This window comes from Desmodus rotundus, chromosome 1, assembly GCF_022682495.2.
Source record: "Desmodus rotundus isolate HL8 chromosome 1, HLdesRot8A.1, whole genome shotgun sequence".
NCBI lineage: Eukaryota > Metazoa > Chordata > Mammalia > Chiroptera > Phyllostomidae > Desmodus > Desmodus rotundus.
This window is the reverse complement of record NC_071387.1, coordinates 138,692,318-138,711,617: the sequence shown is the minus strand read 5'-3', so window position 1 is coordinate 138,711,617 and position 19,300 is coordinate 138,692,318. Positions and strand designations below refer to the sequence as shown.

General features: G+C 36.6%; 1 protein-coding gene across 3 annotated transcripts in view; it reads left to right on the top strand.

Annotated features, from left to right (window-relative positions):
- Positions 1-1,809: 1,809 nt before the first annotated feature.
- The window catches only part of LOC123480049 (uncharacterized), a 107,196-nt gene continuing 89,705 nt past the window's right edge, over positions 1,810-19,300 (top strand). For all 3 annotated transcript variants that reach the window (XM_053911251.1, XM_045197665.2, XM_045197664.2), the window contains exons 1-4: positions 1,810-1,919; positions 3,142-3,224; positions 12,897-12,988; positions 15,125-17,464. In XM_053911251.1, coding sequence (XP_053767226.1) covers positions 12,931-12,988; positions 15,125-17,464 — 2,398 coding nt within the window. In that variant the 5' untranslated portion in view covers positions 1,810-1,919; positions 3,142-3,224; positions 12,897-12,930. The remainder of the gene's footprint in view (positions 1,920-3,141; positions 3,225-12,896; positions 12,989-15,124; positions 17,465-19,300) is intronic.

Genomic DNA, 19,300 nt, shown 5'->3' with positions numbered 1-19,300 from the left:
TGTTGACAGTTATTTTTTTATCCTTAACCCTATGAAATGCATGTTAATATCATTATCCCCATTTTACAATTGACTAAGAGGAGCTTACTTTTTAAGGGACATTGTTAAATAAATAGAAGAGCCAAAGCTTGAACCCAAGTATTTCATTCCAAGTTCTTTCATCTTTCCACTTACCAGAGCCATCTTGCAGAAGCCCTTTAATAATGCCGCACTGACAAAAGCACTTTCAGTCTCAATTTCCTCTTTCAATTCCTTAAATTTTGGTCATTTTTAGGTTGGATCTTCTTTTAACATTACACATTTTTTGCAACCTTCAACTACTTATTTGGTTACCAAATTTCTATCTCCAACTATCCGGTAGACATATTTGCTTGGACATCTCAGAGTGTCCTATATATTACACCTGTAAAGTTCAATGAGCTTGTCTCCCAAGGGTGTTCCTGTTTCTCTCCCTATTTCAGTAGTCTTGCAAGTGCCCAAGACTTACCTTGCAGGTCTTAGAACTTGGGGTATTGTTACCTTTAATATGTCTACTTTATCTCTCACCCTACGGTCCCCACAGCCAATCTCCAAATCCTCTCCCTTTTATTTCTTTTCTTCCTCATACTTCTTAAATATCAGTCTCTGTCTCTCTGTCATGCCTCCCCCATCCCCAACTCCATCTCTCCATAGCCACCATCCTACTTCGGGCTACTCACCTGGTCTCAAGCTCAGCTCAGCCTCCTAAATGGGTCTCTCTACTTGAAAGTTTTACTCCCAATCTATTCTTCACATCACAGCCAAGGAGATCTCGCTTAGAGGTAATCTTTTCTAATCTTTCTCTTAATATTTTTTTAATCTTCACCTGGGGATATGTTTATTGTTTTGAGAGAGAAAGGAAGGGAGAAAGAGAAAGAAATGTCATCGATCAGTTGCCTCCAGTACACATGCCAACCAGGAGTCAGACCCACAACCTTTTGGTGCCCAGGATGATGCTCCAACCAACTGAGCTACCCAGCCAGGGCTCTCTGACTTAATATTCTTCAGAAAGACCCCTCTGTGGACAAAGGAGAAAGTCCAATTTCCTTAGCATAGCAATTTGCCTCTGCAGTTAAACTCTCATCACTTCTCTTTCTTCCAACTGCTTATATTTGTGTGGCAAAAAGCCACAGACAAACCTAAATTTTTATTATGCATTAATAAACTTTTATTAAGGATTATCTGAATAATTATGACCAATATCATATGCTACTAGTTTAAATAGAAATGTTTCATTCATTTATTTAAAGATTCTAAGCTATATTTTTTATTTACATTTCTCGCAGTATTTGAAAAATTGCAGTTAAGAGCTTATTTATCCCCATTTTATACATGAGCACACTGAGTCTAAGAAGTCAGATGACTTCTCCAAGATCAACGTAGGGTATGGAAATAGGACTCAAGTTTCAGTCCCTCTAATGAAAATCTAGAACTCCACCATACCATACACCATACTGCCTCTGCCCCAGGATCTCCCACTCAATGATAAGGAGCTGACAAAGAGTTGGACTAGATCATTTAAGTTTTCATTCTTGTTTGGGTGTCTTCCCCTTAGTCTACACCATGGGAACATCATAGCTGTGTATCATGAATGCCCCTATCCAAGCTCCTCATCCACAAGAGCATCACTGTGCACTAAAAGTGTATTTGAAAACAAACAGGCGTCCGGGATGGGCAAGACAGATAATAATAGACCGATTAAAGGGTGGTGGATCATTCCTGACACTGCATAAGATTAAATATGGTAATCAGATTTTGGATTTAGACAACCCAGATAAATCCAAAGTAGAACAAGATGAGGTCCTCGAATCTTGACTTCATTTTCTTGCCTTTCAAAATACATATTTGCATTTAATTCACGTCTCCCTCAGAGCTGAGGAATCTGTGAAGGATTTACCCAGGTGAGCTGATTATATTTTCTTTCTTTTAATTTTTTTATTTTTCTATGCTGTTTTGAATGAAATACTTTAATCTTTGTCATCTTAAATTAGTGGCTTAGCAAAGGATAATAGCAAAGGGAAAATTATTTGAATGTTATATATGAGGACAATTTAAAAATGTATTTCTTTACAGGCACAGAAAATCCAACAGCTGTTTGTAATTTGCTCGGTTATCAGAGAGCATGGTTACATCCAAAAAAATTCTCAATACTCAATGCATTTAGGCCTCTTTTATTTGTGCTAAGAAAGACATCATATGCACACTTGAATAGCCACCAGCCATATCCTAATTTGGTTATGTGAAATAGTGCATTTGGAAAGCAAGGAAAATGCAATTGACAAGCTAGGCTTACAAGCATAATTGAAATTCACTTTGAATTCAGGCAAGGTCAGTTTCATTTCAAAGCAGTAATCTTTGTTTTGAATTCCTATATTCTGCTTTGTTTCTACGGCAGCATTAAATTTACTACCAAATATAAATATGATTTTAATAAATCACCAAATGATTTTCTCATCTGGTTTAGTTAGTAGGATTTCTCTTCATTAATTTTACTTACCTAAATGTTTTTAATTTTTGAAATATATTAATCACCCAAAACATTGTGATCTGATCTCAAGAAAGAACACATTATGGATTACTCTTCTCTACAACAATAGCAATTACTCTGAGATTTACAGCAATTTAATAAACAAATATTCTGGCTAATATTTGTTATATAAATACTCTGGATTCAAACTTTGCAAAATGATGTGTTTGCGATTTTACTGTCAGTCCTTTGCTTTTGATGGTGATACACATTTACAATCAGATTCCCCTCACAGTTAGTAATTCCGACAGTTCTTCCTATCTTCCTCATTCTCACTCAGAATTTAAGTATTAGGTGGTTTTTAATCTCCCTTTTCTTCTTCCAGAATTTAAACATTCATTGTTTTGTTTTTTAAAAAATTCCAGTGTCAGATTACCTTAATGTTGAATAAGTATCCTCAAATTCTTTACTGGGAACGAAAACTGAAAACTAAATTTCTATTTTCTACTTCTTTTTTTAGATAGTGCTTCAGTTGCTAACAATTCACTTTTTAAAAAATATTTTATATGAAGTCATTTAACTTCTCAAACAAATCTATAGTAACCATGTGATGAAATCAGCATGCTCACAAAATGGTCTTGGTGTCTTCTCTTCAGGGGGAAAATCATCCAATAACCAAATTTTCAAATAGGTCTTTAAAGTGACATACCAGTTAAAGGACACATGGACAAAACCAAAGGTGGGTAAAATCAGGGTAAGAAGTGGGGATGGCTGGGGTGGGGGGCAGTGGTGAAGGAAAAAATGGAGACAATTGTACTTGAATACCAATAAAAATATATAAATACAAATTTTAAAAGAAATAAAAAAATAAAAAAAAGTAACAACAGGAATTTAAATGTGATGGGTCAAATTCTCGACTCTCTCATCAGCTATGAAGCCCCTTTCAGAGACTGGTTCCAGATTATTTTTGAGAAGGAATAGAAACTCTGAGTATGATCCAATTTGAGAATGTGTACACTCACTAGCAAAATGCACCGATATGTTACTCTTCTCAACTAATGGGACTGCCCGGACCTCAGTGAATTTGAGAAATGGGATGGAATGTTAGCACTAATTGTCTGCCCAAAAGAAATCTAATCATGAAGTGATTGAATTAACCTGGCAGATTAATTCTAGCCGTAATTATCATTGGCCAGACTGCAATTTGCACACTTTTTTATGATAATGGGCAAAAATACAGGACAGTCAGTAGTTCAAGCTATGTAAAAGGAAGATCAGCAGGAAATAGTAAGCATAGAACAATTAAAAATAAATGCCATTTTATTGCTTTTAAAAACATACATTAGTTTGGATCAAGCTACAAAAATGTGCTTTACTGAATAAGGTAATAGAAAATATTTAAAAATTGTGATTTCTGAGTTATTGAAGGTATATTCTCTAAATCTTTTAATTGAAACCTCTTTGAAGTCCTTATATCTTGTTTACATTAATGTCCTTATCAAATTATTTTTTCAGAGGTAACAGTAATTTCAAGGTAATTCAAGTTCTCTTAAATTATGAATTCTAAACAAGTAATGAGGTTTCACATTTCCTAAAGTACAGTAAAAATTGCTAAAAATAAGAATGTTGTCTCTTACTAAATAGCAGACTATGATAATATCTCCACGGAAACATTTGAAAGAACATGTTGATTGCATTCTTCTGAATGACTTGAAGAGGTAAAATTAACCTACAGCCATTTTTTAGGGTACAGAATAAAACGCAGTTTTTTGCTTAGGGGGTAAGGAGAGATTTTGAGTTTGTTTTAAATACTGACTTGAGATTTTTCTTACTCCCACTAGAATTTGGCAGTGTCGTGTGTGAGGTTGGGATTTTTTGTTGATTTGTTTTGGTTCTGGACTGGAAAGGAATGACCATGTTTTGTTTTGCACCAGCAAACACTCCAGAGTCAGCACAACTGCTGAGATGTGCCCCTAGGGAGTAAAACTGCCCCGCTGAACAAATCAGAGGGATTTCATATTTTGCGGGAATTATACACAGAGGTTTCTGTATGAAGATCAAGACAGTATGTTCAAGTTCTACTTCAGACTGAGGATTAAGATTGAGTGTTTCAAAATTAGCAGGATATCATTTAAACCCATCAAGCCTCGGTAATTCAGCAATTAAGTGTTCAGAGAAGCAAGGCTCTTCTGTAGTACAATTTTTGGAGTAGTATGCCTCTACTTTAATAAGCAAAACAGGAGACAGCATTTCTCTTTAGAAAACTCAAAGGCATTCCTCATTTGATTAATAGGTAGTGAAAGTCCTGGGCAGAAAAAAGTAGCTCCTGAGTTCTTTTCAATTAGCCTTTTGTACCCTTTTTTTTTTTGCTAACTTTTACAAGGTAACTAGTGACATATTTAAATACACATATGTGCTCTACTTTGTCTCTTCATCTTAATGAAATACACCATTTTAGTAAAATTTTTATCATTTGAAATATGTGTGTTGAAATGAAGTCATCACTTTGTGTCTAGTTGACAACAGTATAATTAGCCAAAGAGAAATAAAGTACCCCATGGGACTTGAGTGAATAGAAATGGATCTCTCAAGATAGATTCTGAAAGTCGGTGTGCTGGTCAAGGTCAGAGTAGGAGAAAACCATGATTACAGATTTATTGGACATAGCAATTGAAAAAATTTTTAGAGAAGTCAGTGTTCTAATCATAGTTGAATAAGGTGATTTCTCTCCATACACTGATATCTAATTCGTGCCTCATTCTGCATATGGGATTAGCTAAACTTGCACTCTGAGAGTCCTTCCGAAACCCAAGAGGAAATTAGTCAAAGCAAAATACATTTCTTCAGGGTTTTCTGGTCTAACAGTGTCGTGACAATAACACAGAATGTAACCGTGCCTCCTGAAGTGAGTGACTTGACTGGTAAGCAAAATGGTTTTAGGTGGTGCATGTGAAGATACTTTCATTATTTTTTTAAATTATTTATGTTTTTGTTTTACATGTGTATTAGCTACAACCCAAAATTTTACATATATGAAACTAAAGTAAAAAATTTAATGAATAAAAAAACTATTAAGCAAATAACAGCCCCGCTATTTTATGGGAGTAGTAAAACGCCTGAAAGTAGTACACACTATTGACATTGAGAAACAGTAGTGCAAGTTGTATGCATTCATTCATTGATTCGACAAATGTTTATTAACTACTATGTTCTTCCACATACGTGGAACAGGAGCACATCAGAGTATAAGACAGACATCATCTTTACCTTTGTGCATCCCACACTTTGGCCCATATCTCTAGTGATTCCTCAGAGGATTAGGATACTCTGAGACTGTATACACTGGGGCGCTTTGTCTACCTTTGCTGGGCCCCAAAAGTAAATTTGCTCTGGACTTCTGTTGGCTCAAGTCAGGTTAACCATAGAGTAGCCAGGGGCCTGGTTTAATCCCGGGAAAATAGTCTCACTAGGAGTGCTTCATGAACCATGCCCCGTAAATACTGGAGCTCACAGGAGGTGGTGGATGCGCTGTTATAAATAGGAAGATCAAGGTTTAGGTGTGTCATTCACCCTGCCAGACATCCTCCTTCTGAACACTTCCGCTACACTGCAATCCTCCAGGTTCTCACCAACCATTTTAGCTCTTGCAGGCAAAATCAAACACAAAATGTAAGAACACTTTGACTCTGATAAGCCAAATGTGAACACAAGGGAGACAAGCAATGAAAAACACAACATATCTTCTTACTCTAGTGGCCCTAGGCCCTACTAATCTGATTGCTAAACTTTTATCATAAATCATGTTTAGCAGAGATGAAAGCAGGATATTGAGAAGTTAACACCTGAGATTGATTTAGGACACAATTTGGGTAGAACCTCTTTACACTGGGCTGAGAAAATATAAAAAGTGATCTCTCAAAAAGTCTTCTTTTCCTAGAAGTCTATTGATATAAAAAGAAAGAGAATCTGTGTCTAAACCAAAAAATAAAACTACAAAATAAGAAATTTAATCCTTAGTGTGTACCATCTGGGAGAGGAGGGATATGAAGTGGAGTGGAGTGAAGCTGAATTCATTGCAAGTTTCCTCAAGACTGTCCTAACCTAAAATCTTAAGGCTCTTCAAGATTTTCTGAATAAGGTTCCATTCCACCCATTCAATTATGTCTGCTTCAACAGTGCTTCTGAAATCAGAATCACTTGGTGTGGGCGCAAGGGGATTGGAGGGTGAGTGCTTATTAAAAATGTGTATTCCTGAGCCTCAGAATCTGAATCTCTAAAGTAAGGCCCAAAACCGACATTTTCAGCTAGTTCAGTGATTTGTAAGCCCTCTCAAGTTTGATTATCCTTAAGCTAAACTGTAAATTCCTTTAAGTTTGCATTATATTTACATTTTTACATTATGTCCAGCTCCGAATCTTGAGCACATAGCACGCAGAGTGCCAAATTCTTAAGGCTGTCTCTGTAGGAAGTACACTGGGGCTTCCAAGTTATAATTTTGCTCCTTTCACTTGAATCATTTTGTAAGAAAGTGAGAGAGAAAAAGAAGAGTTTCTGAAGCATGTCGGAAAGAGCCTCTACATTTAACACAGTAAAGCATTAAAACCTTCCAAAAATCTTCAATAAAAAAAAAAATTCCTCACTTTCAGAGACTTGCCGTGGTGGAGAAAAAAGTGAAACAGCATCTCAGCACTCTGTTTCCTCCGCTGAGAAATGGGGGAGTTGGGTGGGTGACCTCACACCTGTCTACCTGTCAAGCAAAGGGTAAACACTTTTGGAAGTGCAAACGATTTTCATTTTTAGTTCTTCCTTCCCTTCCTCTACTGATATTACCTAATTTATCAAACTTTATTAAATACCAAGTTCAATTTTCCTCTGGTTTACTAATATAAATTTTTATCTAGCTTTTAAAATGTTAATAATAACAATAACAATAAATTCCCCACTGCACAATGTCCTTTCCTATCTGCATTTTATTTCTGCAGATTCTGATTTAACTACTATAGGGTGGGCTTCCTGTTCCTCCAGGATCGCCCTCCCCCACTAAGTTATGTTGGATCCACTATGCGTCAAACAGTGTGATGGCATTCTGACAAAGCTGATGTGCAAAGATCACTATTTTTATGTGAAAGTACTCTTATTTTATTCTTCTGAACTTAACACCTTAGCAGATTTATGCTCCAGTGATTACCAAGAGTCTCTTTTGCAGACAGACATAAATATTCCCTGTAAGATGGACATGAATATTCCCTGTGAGCTTCAACAACCTGCCCATTGTATGCTCAGGGAGAGGAAAAGTTGGTTTCATTGGAAATGAGATTTGGATGTTTCTGTTTTATAATTTTAAGCTAATAAATTATGATACTCTGCCCATGTGAAAGTGTATAAATATAGATATAAAACTGTCTTCAATGTTTTCAACAGAGGGGGAAGGAAAGGTGTGAAGAACAACTTGCAGTAGCTGAAACGACGTTAACTAAAGCTGTTTTATTTCCAGACACTGGGAAATTATCAAGAATTACTGCCCAGCAACCAATTTTGTTAAGTTTTATCCTTGCGACCTCCATAGTGCAAGTCTGAAAAGTGATATACGGGCATCACTGAAACGGCTGTTTTCCAATATAACTCCTCTTATGCTTATGCATACTTTTAAAAAATTTTAAATACAAAAGAATGTAGTTTCAAATACATGCTATTCAAAGTCAGGGGTGACAGTAAGTTTGTACACTTAAAACATACTTTCAAAAATAAATAGAAATTTTACAATTTTCTTGCTTTTGAATGTTTTTAAACTTGAACTTTTCATAATTTGTTTTTAAGTGTATAAATTTCTTTTAAACCTGTAGTGCAGAGAACATAGGCTTTGGGTTAAAATCAAGAAAATACAGTTGTGAAAAATAGACTAAAGTTGATTTCAAGTTCTACAGAAAACTGGAGACAAAGGGCACCACCAAGAGTATTGGACGGCACGCCACCCTGAGTTAAGCATGCAACCTTCTGAATCAGCTTTGTGTTTAGTCTCCTCTGCAATCTTAATAGCGATCATCACTTACGCTTCTGTGAATCTTTCTCTTCTTATTGATAACAGAACATTCCCCTTGAATGTTCCAAAACAAATGATTCAGCTTTGTAATACAATAGAAAATTTTTAAGTAACTTATTTAAAAAGCGGCACTAGTAGAATTTCCTAATACCTAAAAAAAATCTTTATGTTCTAACAGCTTTCTCAGAGTAATGCTGTCACTATGTAATACTGCAGTGGAGAGTATTTCCAGCTTACAATTTTCCTCGTTCTCCTGTGAGTTATAGTAATGAGCCAAAGCTCAGTTAGAAAAAAGATCTATAAAATTTAATACAAAGGTCTCAAATGTGATAGAATTTGGCTGATATATATCTGCAATCATGGTAACTTTCCTGAGCTTTATTGCCAATTTTGCACAGAACAAATAAACATTTATGAAAAATATAAATCCAGGAAATCTGTGATTAAATTGGCACCTTAATATATATTCCAAGGCCTAGTGCTGATGTATTTTACTTATGGATAAAATTATACTTTATACATATGTGTAAAAAAATAACTGAAGTGCTGAGAATGTTTTCAAAGGGGAATGAGAGGTCACTAGAGGGTTTGAAACAAGGGATGACATGATTTAATTTACATATTTTTAAAGTCTGGCTGCTATGTAAATAACCAAAGGACAAAAATATAGCAGAAAATCAGCCATTGCAATTGTTCAGATTTAAAATATAAATGAATATGTATATTTATATATTTAAATATATTACACATATATAAACATATATGTTTTTAAAATCTGGGCTATATATGTATAAAGTACAATTTTATCCACAAGTAAAATACGTCACCACTTGGCCTGGGCATGTATATTAAGGGACCATGTGACAATATTTGAAGGGGTCAAGGAATGTTTACATGCTGAAATGACAGTAACACAATGGGAGAAAGAAACTGATATTTCAGGAACAGGAGCAGAATCATCACAGGAAAATGGTCCCAGGGACACTTACTTCATCCACAAAATAAGAGGTATTTGATAGTATATGATACAAATCAAAAGCGCTAGTAGTTTGAGTATTTGAAAATGGAGAGGATTTCAGTCAATTTTTATTTCCTAAGATTATGTGTCCAGATCATTATGAAAAATGTAAAAGGAAAAGGGATAAAGTTGAAAAAGAGAGAAATTATGTAATACATTTTTTAGAGATAGGAAAGATTAAATGTTATTAACTCATTGTAGGAAAGATTTGAAATGATGGCAGTGTCTTCATGTAAGATTTAAAATTCTAAACCATGTATGAAGAAATCCAATAATATTCTGATTTTTCCAAAAATAACCACTTTTAAATTTTTTGAAATATTAAATTCTTTAGTCTTCTAAACCTTTCTTTGGTGGCCCTGCTTTGCTGGTGTTCTAAGCACTCTCTTTATGAATAAGTTTTATTTGGCCCTTTCCGAAAGAAGAGTGAATGTCTGGAGATAAGATAAAGTGATTGACTATTTCGGAGGAAGAGAGTCCCAAGCAAGGGACAAGGAAACAGGAGTCGAGGATGCTAAGGAACTTTTTCCCACCCGTAATTTTGCTCAGGACTAGTTTAGACCATGTGGCCACAGCCATGCCCCATTTAACAGGCAAACAGGAAAAAATGCCTGCCGCCACTCAAGTGAAGTAGAATTTGTAGCACCCCTTACAGAACGCGTATAAGACTCATGCCAATTATTCCAGGTGCTACCATCAGCTAACTTTGGTGCTTCTTATGGAAGGAAGTACAGAGCAGGAGAGAGAACTAGTATGGAAAAAGATGAGCAGTATATATATTAAAAATTAAAATCTTTATTAGCTCTCAACAGATTAATACACAGTAGAAGGAAAAATACATTTAGAAATACAAGAGGGCACATTATTGAAGACAATTAAATAGAGATTGGGCTGTCTGTCTAATTCATTTATCCATGCACATTTATTAGGTGAAGTACCTACTTCATATAATCAGCATCAGGCACTGTGCTAGGTACATATTCAATAGTACCTTCCATTTCCTGGACAAAGTTCTCGTACTCCTTTGCAGTTAAAGCACAAACTGACTTAAATTTGTTCCGTGTGATCGGAAACAACCCCAGGGCATCTAGACCATATGTGTCCCTTCAAAGAGAGAGTTTGCCTAATTCCCGGTAGCCTGGGTTCTAGTCCTGAATTTGCCACCATTTGTGCAATATGGGAAGCAAGGACTCTTTGGGTATGTTCTTCTCATGTAAAAAGAGAACTTTGGGTGAGCTGATCTTGAAAACTTCTTCTAGATTTTTTGGTCAAAAAAAGTTTATGGTTTGATCAGCTTTATCTAAGCACTTGCTTGCACCTCTGATGGGATGGTATCCTCCCAAAGTCAGCTACTGCTCAACTCTACTTATGTGTATATGTATTCTAATAGATATAGATGTCATTTGACTACAGTCCTTTATAACATATCATCAGTTGTGTTTCTTCAAGATGACTCTGTAGGGTGCAATTTATAATTTCCATCATAGAGGCAAAGGCAACTCAGCCTAGTAGAGATTCCAAGACCTGCCAAGTAAGCCACAGAGCCAGACCACGACCAGACCTTGTGAGTCAAAGCTCAGGGTACTCTCCACTAAACACAGCACAGCAGGCTGCATTTTGCTATTCAAACTATAGGAGGTGATAAACAAATAATCAATAACCTAGTCGAGTGCTTTTGAAGCATTTTTTAAAATAGAAAATCCAAAATGTGTAAGACAGGGATTAAAAAAAAAGGTTGAGATATTAATTATGTGTTTATGATCCTCTCCCCAATGCAATCCCCAAGTTGGCCTTCAAAGAAAAAGGGATTATTGCTTGCTTAGTCAGCCTTAGGAACGTAATTGGGCCTATTGGAGGAGCGAATAGAAAGGGCAATTGCCAAAAGTGTGTCGATTGCTCTCTATATGAAAAGTTGTGTAAAGGAAGCAAAATCAGGAAGTATATAAAAAAGAAGGAAATATTACCTTCTCAACAGCATGTATGTACCTGGAGAGTATTATGCTAAGTGAAATAAGCCAGTCAGAGAAAGACAAATACCACATGATTTCACTCATATGTGGAATCTAATGAATAAAATGAACTAACAAACAAAATAGAAACAGACTTATAGATACACAGAACAGGTTGACAGCTGTCAGAGGGGAAGGAACTTGGGAGCTGAGTGAAAAAGGGGAAGGGATTAAGCAAAGGAAAAAAAAACCCTCATAGGCAGCAGTATGGTGATTACCAGAGGGCAAGTGGGGTGGGGGAGGAAGAAGAGTGTATGGGGTGGATAATGCTGATGGAAGGAGATTTGACTTGGGGTGGTGAATACACAATACAATATACAGATGGTACATTATAGAATTGTATCCCTGAAACCTACACAATTTTATTAACCGATGTCACCTCAATAAATTCAATTAAAAATTTAAAAAAGATAATTGAGACTTTGAGAATTTGTAGAGAAAAAAGGATTTGAAATCAACACATACTATAATGTAAAAGAGTAGAGAAATGAGTTAAGAAAATTTTAAATATATTTTTGCCCAAACTGCCCACAAACAAGTCCATTTTGTTTTGGTTACCGTACAACAGTTAAAAGTTGAGCTTCTCTGCTTAGGTATGTAAAGGCGCAGCCTGCCAAAATACACTCAAGACAAGCTACTTCAGTGGGAAGCTTTCTCTTTGTATCTCTGCAGACAGTTCAATCTTCTAACAGTAAAGCAGGCTTGAGTCAGGCTTAGCTCTAAACATAGGTCAGTGCCTATATGAATGTTAGGAGGCTGCCTTTGACCCAGATATCTCCCCACAAATACTTCCTATTTGCTAAGATATCATCAACAGGGATAATAACTCTTTATTTCACAATAAAAGTAAAGAATTAATTTGATCTACTACAAAGAATGTATCATGTGCATTCAATCTTATATTTAAGTATAGTATATATGATAATAATGTAATAAAGGCAAACCATTTCCCTAATTCATTTAATTTAGTAGGATAACAAATTTGATGATATTGAATTTAATTCGACTTCATTAAAAAATTAGATATTTCTATTAGGCCAAGAAAAAATAAAATATAAAGTAATTAAACAGAATGTGATTTTATAATTTGCATTCTACATGTTATACATATGGAAAACATATGTTTGAATGTTCAAGTGGTATATAATAATGCACTAAAGAGTTGGGGTAGAATTAAACAAAAAGGGAATGTATAATCATGGTTAAATGTATTCAAAGGAGAAGACTGTGGGATAACAGAGAAAGATACTATGCTATCAAGTTGGCAAGGTGGTGAGTCAATCAGTAATTTTACTACACCTAAATTCTGAGTGGAAAATAATTTCAAATTTCATGCTTTCAAAGGACAGTGAAGACTGAAGACCATCAGCTCCCGAAAATGAGGAGAAAAAGAAGAAAAGCGTATAAAAAATGGAAACTCTTCAATCCCACAATATGTATGTCCAATTCATTTTTATAAGTATGTATAAAATGAACTACCCGGTTTATGTACCTTCTTATCACAGGAATGTTTACAAAAGTAGGAAGATAAATGCATGTAAATGTTATAAAATGATTTAGAAGTTTGGTCATAGTTATTATGTATATATTCCTGCATTAATTATTAACGATATATGTATTATGAATAGAAATGTAAATAAAAGTATTTACTTACTCAGACAAAGGCTATTAAGACCTCAATTCTTAGAATCTCTGTCTAATATATTATTATGTAACTATCTCAGTTCTATCTTTCTGCTTGCAGAAATTGAAGTGTAGTCAATTGAAAAAGACTATAAATTATAAAATTGAAAAGGGCTATAAACTGAACTGCTCTTGGCATGAGGTGTTTTTGTAAAGAATAGATTGTAATCTACAGTTCTGGAAGGCAATCTATCAGTCTATAAACTGCTCTTGCGTACGCGCTGTAGTGTAAATGGGTTTCAGAGAGATATGTCTCCATGTCTTTTCTCCCATGACTTTCTCGTTATAGCTCTCTGATTATAACCAGGCCTGCTGGAAACTGTTTCAGTACTGGCTGTGAAAAAAGCCATTCCCTCAGACTAGAAGAGAGGTAAATGGGAATGGTTAAACTTTCTAGTATGCTTGGAGAACATATATGTCAAATCAGAAGTTTGTATACCTCTCCCGAAGTGGGAAAGTTATGATTCTTTAACCTACGATTCTTTATTTGATTCTGAAACAGCAATTTTTTTTGCAACCTGTACTTCTATACCACCACTAGTGAAATTTTGATGGGATGCTTTTCTTTTTCCTGTTAAAAAGAATGTATGTATTTACTCTTTTTTTCTACTTTTATTTCTTTATTTTTATTTTTTATTGTTGTTCGAGTACAGTTGTCTCCATTTCCCCCCCCCTACCTTCACCCTCACCCTATTCATCCCTGCCTCCTACCCTCGAACCTACCCCCTTTGGCTTTTTCCATGTGTCCTTCATACATGTTCCTTGATGACCCCCACATTATCCCCTATTACCCCTCTCCCCTCTCCTCTCTGGTTACTGTCAGGTTGTTCTTTATTTCAGTGTCTCTGGTTGTATTTTGCTTGCTTGTATATTTTATATTAAAATACATGTAAGTATATATAAAATCATATTTAAATTAAGAATATTTCAAATTAATTAAAAGTAATCCTTTTTAATTTTTAGCTTGACCAATTTGTTAAAAATATCCTTGTGGACACCTGGTTCATAGATTTACCTGACATCATTATTTACTTGTTGCTCATTCTTCTTTCTTTTCCTTCACAAACACTCTCTTTCGGATATAGTTTTAAACATAATTTGAGGTCTTCATATTTTGTCCACTCTTTTTTACACAACATCTGGTAGCTCATGCTCAAGTTCACAAAGGGCTCATAGCAAAATACTCTAACATGATACAGCAGAGGAGTGAAGGCTGAAACCTGGCAGTTCTTGGGCCAAAGCTGGTGCCTAGATATGTTGGCCTCCATCTATAGAGGGTTTTTCAAAATGTAAGTCAATTCCCAGAAATTGGGAGATTTCACATAATGAATCCAAACTCTAGTGTAGTTCCGGGAAACGAGGGGCTCTGGCAACACTAGAACACCTTCTCTGTCGTATAAAAAGCCCTACGCTGACAAAAGACGCTCTCAGACCTGTTTAACAGCCTGTCTAGAAACCATTCTTAGGTATCTCTCATGCCCTTTTCCCACATGTTTATTTGTTACACCATCTCAGATTAAATCCAGCTCTATTATTATTGGTATTATAAATACCTGATCATGGCAACTTGCTCTTTATCAAAGTCTCTTAAAATTTATTTGCTCTGAAATTTTTATTTCATCCATTTTGGAAGTCTTTGTTTTAAAGTTAAGCTGAATTATATTCTTACTTCCTAAAACTTCCAGATGATACTCTGCATTCTAAGATAATTGATTTAAAATAAGATATTTATTATTAATGAATTTTGTGGGAAATACCTTGACATACTAGAAATGTTATTCAAAATACTTGCTAAAGATATGCACTGAATTTTATCTGATATGTTCAGAATTTGGAACATCTGCTCTTTAAATGGACACAGAGACTTTTTTTTTTTTGCTTCCTCTTAGGTGAGCCTCAGCCTGCTAATCAAGCATGCCGAAAAAACGTAAAAGATCATGAAGAGGAAATCGAAGGAGACACCGCAGAGGCTGTGTTTCATCAGGCTGGGGCATTAGGGAAATCTAAGGAAAACGGAGAGGGGCATACATCCGCTTCTATGAACGAAAAGCAGAGTTCCTTTTTTCTCCCTAAAGATAAGCAGCGACCTCCATCTAAGAGCAAAATAAGAAGGGAGAAGGAAAATGATGATTCTCCTCCATCCATTTCTCATCAGCTAAAGAAAGTCTTACCAGCGGTCACGTTTAATGACTGTGAAGAATCATTATCAGGAAAAATCACACTGCAGGATTTCCCAGCCACAGCAGAAGGCTCTAGACCAGACAAGGGGAAAACGATTACACAAGTAAAATGTGGGGATTTCAATATTCAAGTAGCATACAAGAATAGATTTTTCTGTAAGACAGAAATGCAGTTCCCAACAAAAAAGAGATGTCCAAAATGTCACCAGTGTTACCCTGCCAGATGTATTCAAAGATGTTATTCCTCTAGAAGCTGCTCTTCTAAATACAAGACTATTTTGATAGAAGAAATAAAATTTGAGGCTCCATCTAAATACAAAGGAGAAACTACCAGAACAGAGAGCCCCTCCCTGAAAGTTAGCATTGTAGGAAAAGGAATTAAAGTTAAATACATGAGTAAGAAACAGAATATGACAATTAATATAATTCATCCTAAAATAGGGGGGAAAACAGCTAAATACAGAAGTGCTTCCTCCGATCACACCACTAAAGAATGTTCCAGGTTTTCTGTGCAGTCAGGTATCAGGCTGCCTGAAAAGGGGCAGCTTGAAAACAAACATCAGAGTTCAGGTGGTCCCCATGGCTCTTCTCCTATTGGGTTTGCTGCCCAGAAGGAGGCGAAGCATGACACAGCTGTGGTTTCTCTGTGCTCAACCCCCGAGAGGAAGAGTGAGCCAGACATGCTGTCTTCAGTCTTGGGTGACTGTGAGTTAGAATCTGCCACCTCTCAGCAGAAGGCCTTTAAAATTGGTCTGAACATGCCAGAGACGTATTTCTTTGAAGCTGAGACTCTTCTCAAAAATGTTTTTCCTACTTCACACGATGCCCTAAAAACCACAAGTTTAAGTGAACCAGACTTGAGTAAAATGCCATTTGAGGACCCTAAAAATGTAGACAGAGACAGAAAAATCAACTTTGATATCCCAGAAAATACCACAGCGGACTCATATATACAGCAAAGCACAGAAGGAATAAATTACTTGCCATTTACCATTACTAACATCTTCCCAGTTCAAGATGGCAAAGACTCTGGCTTTTATTCTTCATCTTCTCTGAATGCAAAGCACGTAGTAGAAAAAGCAGCCAACATTTATTGCAAAGGCAGCAAAATTGCACCTGCAAAATACTGTGAGAACACAAATTCCAAATCCTTCCCTTCCAGTCAAAATACTGTGATGCCTCCCACCCCATCTTGTCCATCCCACTGGGCCACCAGATATTCAGAACCTAAAGAAACCCCTGGAGATACATTTTCCTTTGATCACTGTGCAGGATTTGAGGTAGACTTTGAGGAAGAGCAAGTTGATGTGACTGACAGAAATTGTAACAAAGCCGCTTTGCATAACGACTGTCATAAAAATGTGCAGCAACAATTGGAAATGAAGAGTACACAGCATCCAATGCCCAGCCTCGCATCCTCCAGCAGGCTCACGGCTGGGAGCCCACTCAACAGGAGCAGCCACAGCTCCGTGCAGTGGGGTCAAACAGAGTCCCAGGCAACTCATGCAGAGACAGCAGCTTCCAGCCATACAAAAGTGTCAGGCATGACCTCAATAACTGATGAGTTAGAGCAAAGATTAATTATTCAAAGTGATAAAGAAGGTACAGTTGATTCTAATTGTCCCATGGGAATGAAAAACCTTAAAGAGTCACCCAGCTTTCTGGGAAATGTTGAAGGAGACAAGTTCCTCACGAGGCCAGTGGTAAAGAACACATGCCACAGAGATTTTGAAAACCTATCAAATGAGAATCATGATGAAGTCTGCTTTCAAATGGATTTTGCACCGAACACTGCTGAGTTCAGCTCTGCAGGGTGCGCTACAGATAATCTGTTTCTTATTGAGAAACCAATGACCGGTGATGCAGACCAATACAGTAATCAAGATGAAATAAACCCTGGACTAACCAATTTTAAACAGGAGGCAGCAGAGTGCCAAAGGATTGCCTCGATAAGGCCAAATTGTGAAGGAGATAAAAATGACCCACAAGAAAATTACTACCACCAAATAGACATACTGCTTTCACCTCAGAAGCAGAAGGCCTTGAAAGGTATGGTGGGCTCCACAGAACCTTTCGTGTTCTTTATTTTTACATGTTTGAGCTTTGGAAAGTCTTAATGTGAGGGCTTTTTTTATTGCTTGGGATTTTTTTCTTTATCGCTGAAGATATATTGAGTATTTTAGAGTTAGATGAATATGGGCAAGCATATATCACCCACTCCACCCATAAATAGCGCATAACAACATCACCAAGGCTACAGTTTAATATAAAGTAAAAAAAAAATCAATTTCTCTTTAAAAGGTTGATGTATTGCCAAATCAATTTTGTGGGAGACATTAGCCTTTTGCCACTCTTAAATAATCTACCATTTCTTTCCTTCTTGCAAACTAAGCATGTTTAGAAGAATAGGAAAAATGTGTTATTGATAAAGTGTGTTTTTAAACCTTGCTGTGGTGTCACAGAAGCATGGTGTACATGTCTCAGGAGGCAATATGGAACAGTAATTAAAGCAAAGGACAAAAACCAGAAATGGCCATAGTTAATCCTGACTGAGCCGTCTATGGGGCCTCTGAACTCACGCAGACCTCTGACCTCCCTTGTGCATTGGTGGGCCCTGCTCAGAGCACTGACAGAACCCAGAAATTCTCCAGACCTCAGGAGGGCTAAGATGGAAGCTTTTCCCTAAATATATACTACTGCCTGTCTGCTTTCAGTCTTGGATCCATACTGTATCATTTTGGCCACTTCATAAAAAGCCCTTGCTGTTTTTCTCAATAAGTCCAAAATATTTTATATTTAGTGTTAGCATTATTATACATTGTATACTAAATTATGTCTCGAACAAATAAAACCTTTATACTGCTAGTAACATCCCTAACTTGTCCAAAAATGGGATTTGGAGTGATGTAACTTAATCAAGAGGCTATCTTTTCTTTGTTGTTGTTCTATCCCCCTTTTCAAAGTAGAATTAACAAAATTTCGAAGTAAAAGTGAAATACGAAAAGCAGTGTCAATTACATAAGTGTTGGCATAAAATGTGAAATTTACTCTATGGAGAATATATGCCCTAAAACAACACAAAATCTATGCAGTCATCTGCTTAATATAAGCACCCTAAAGCAAAGACCCATCGGTCACCGTAGCTACTTCCCAGTGCCCGCAGAGTTCCAGATACCAAGAAGAGTGCCATTAATCCCAGCATTGGGTTCAGTCTGTAATTCTTAGGTCTGCAGAAAGCGGACCTGCAATAAGAGCACACTTCCAGAGCACAGCCATGCTCACCTAGATGTATATTTTTCCCACCCAGGCTGGCTCTCCTTCCCCCACGAATAGGCCCCTCCCTGGACTGTCTCTTCCAGCAAAGCATATTTTCTTCAGAAAATCAATAATTCAAGTCAGAATCCTCCCAAAGCTGATATGGCACTTCAGTAGGCTTTGAAATTGTCATACTTGGTGAACAAATGAAGCTACAGGTTCTCTGTGTTACTGTGATTGTCAAAAGCCTGTTCCAATAGCTCACGGGTAGCAAACACAAGGCCCGAGGGCCAAATCCGGCCCTCCACCTTCTTTTATTTGGCCCAGCATCTTGTTTCTATGCGGCAGCAGTGCTGAGCTCCTTGCCCCTAGTTAAGGAGTAGTTACATTTATATAGTCCTAAAATTGCATCCGGCCCTTTGAAGGCAACCACGAGGCTGATGTGGCCCCTGGTGAAAATGAGTTTGACACCCCTGCTATAGCTCTTGCTCCTTTACTTACTCCTCTTCCCCCATCATTCTGTTCCAGCCTCATTGACTTTCTTGAGCTGCTAGAATCTGACAGGCAAGGTCCTCCCTGAGTCCCTTGTTCGAGCTGCTCCCATGAACTGAATTACTTTCCCCTATATGT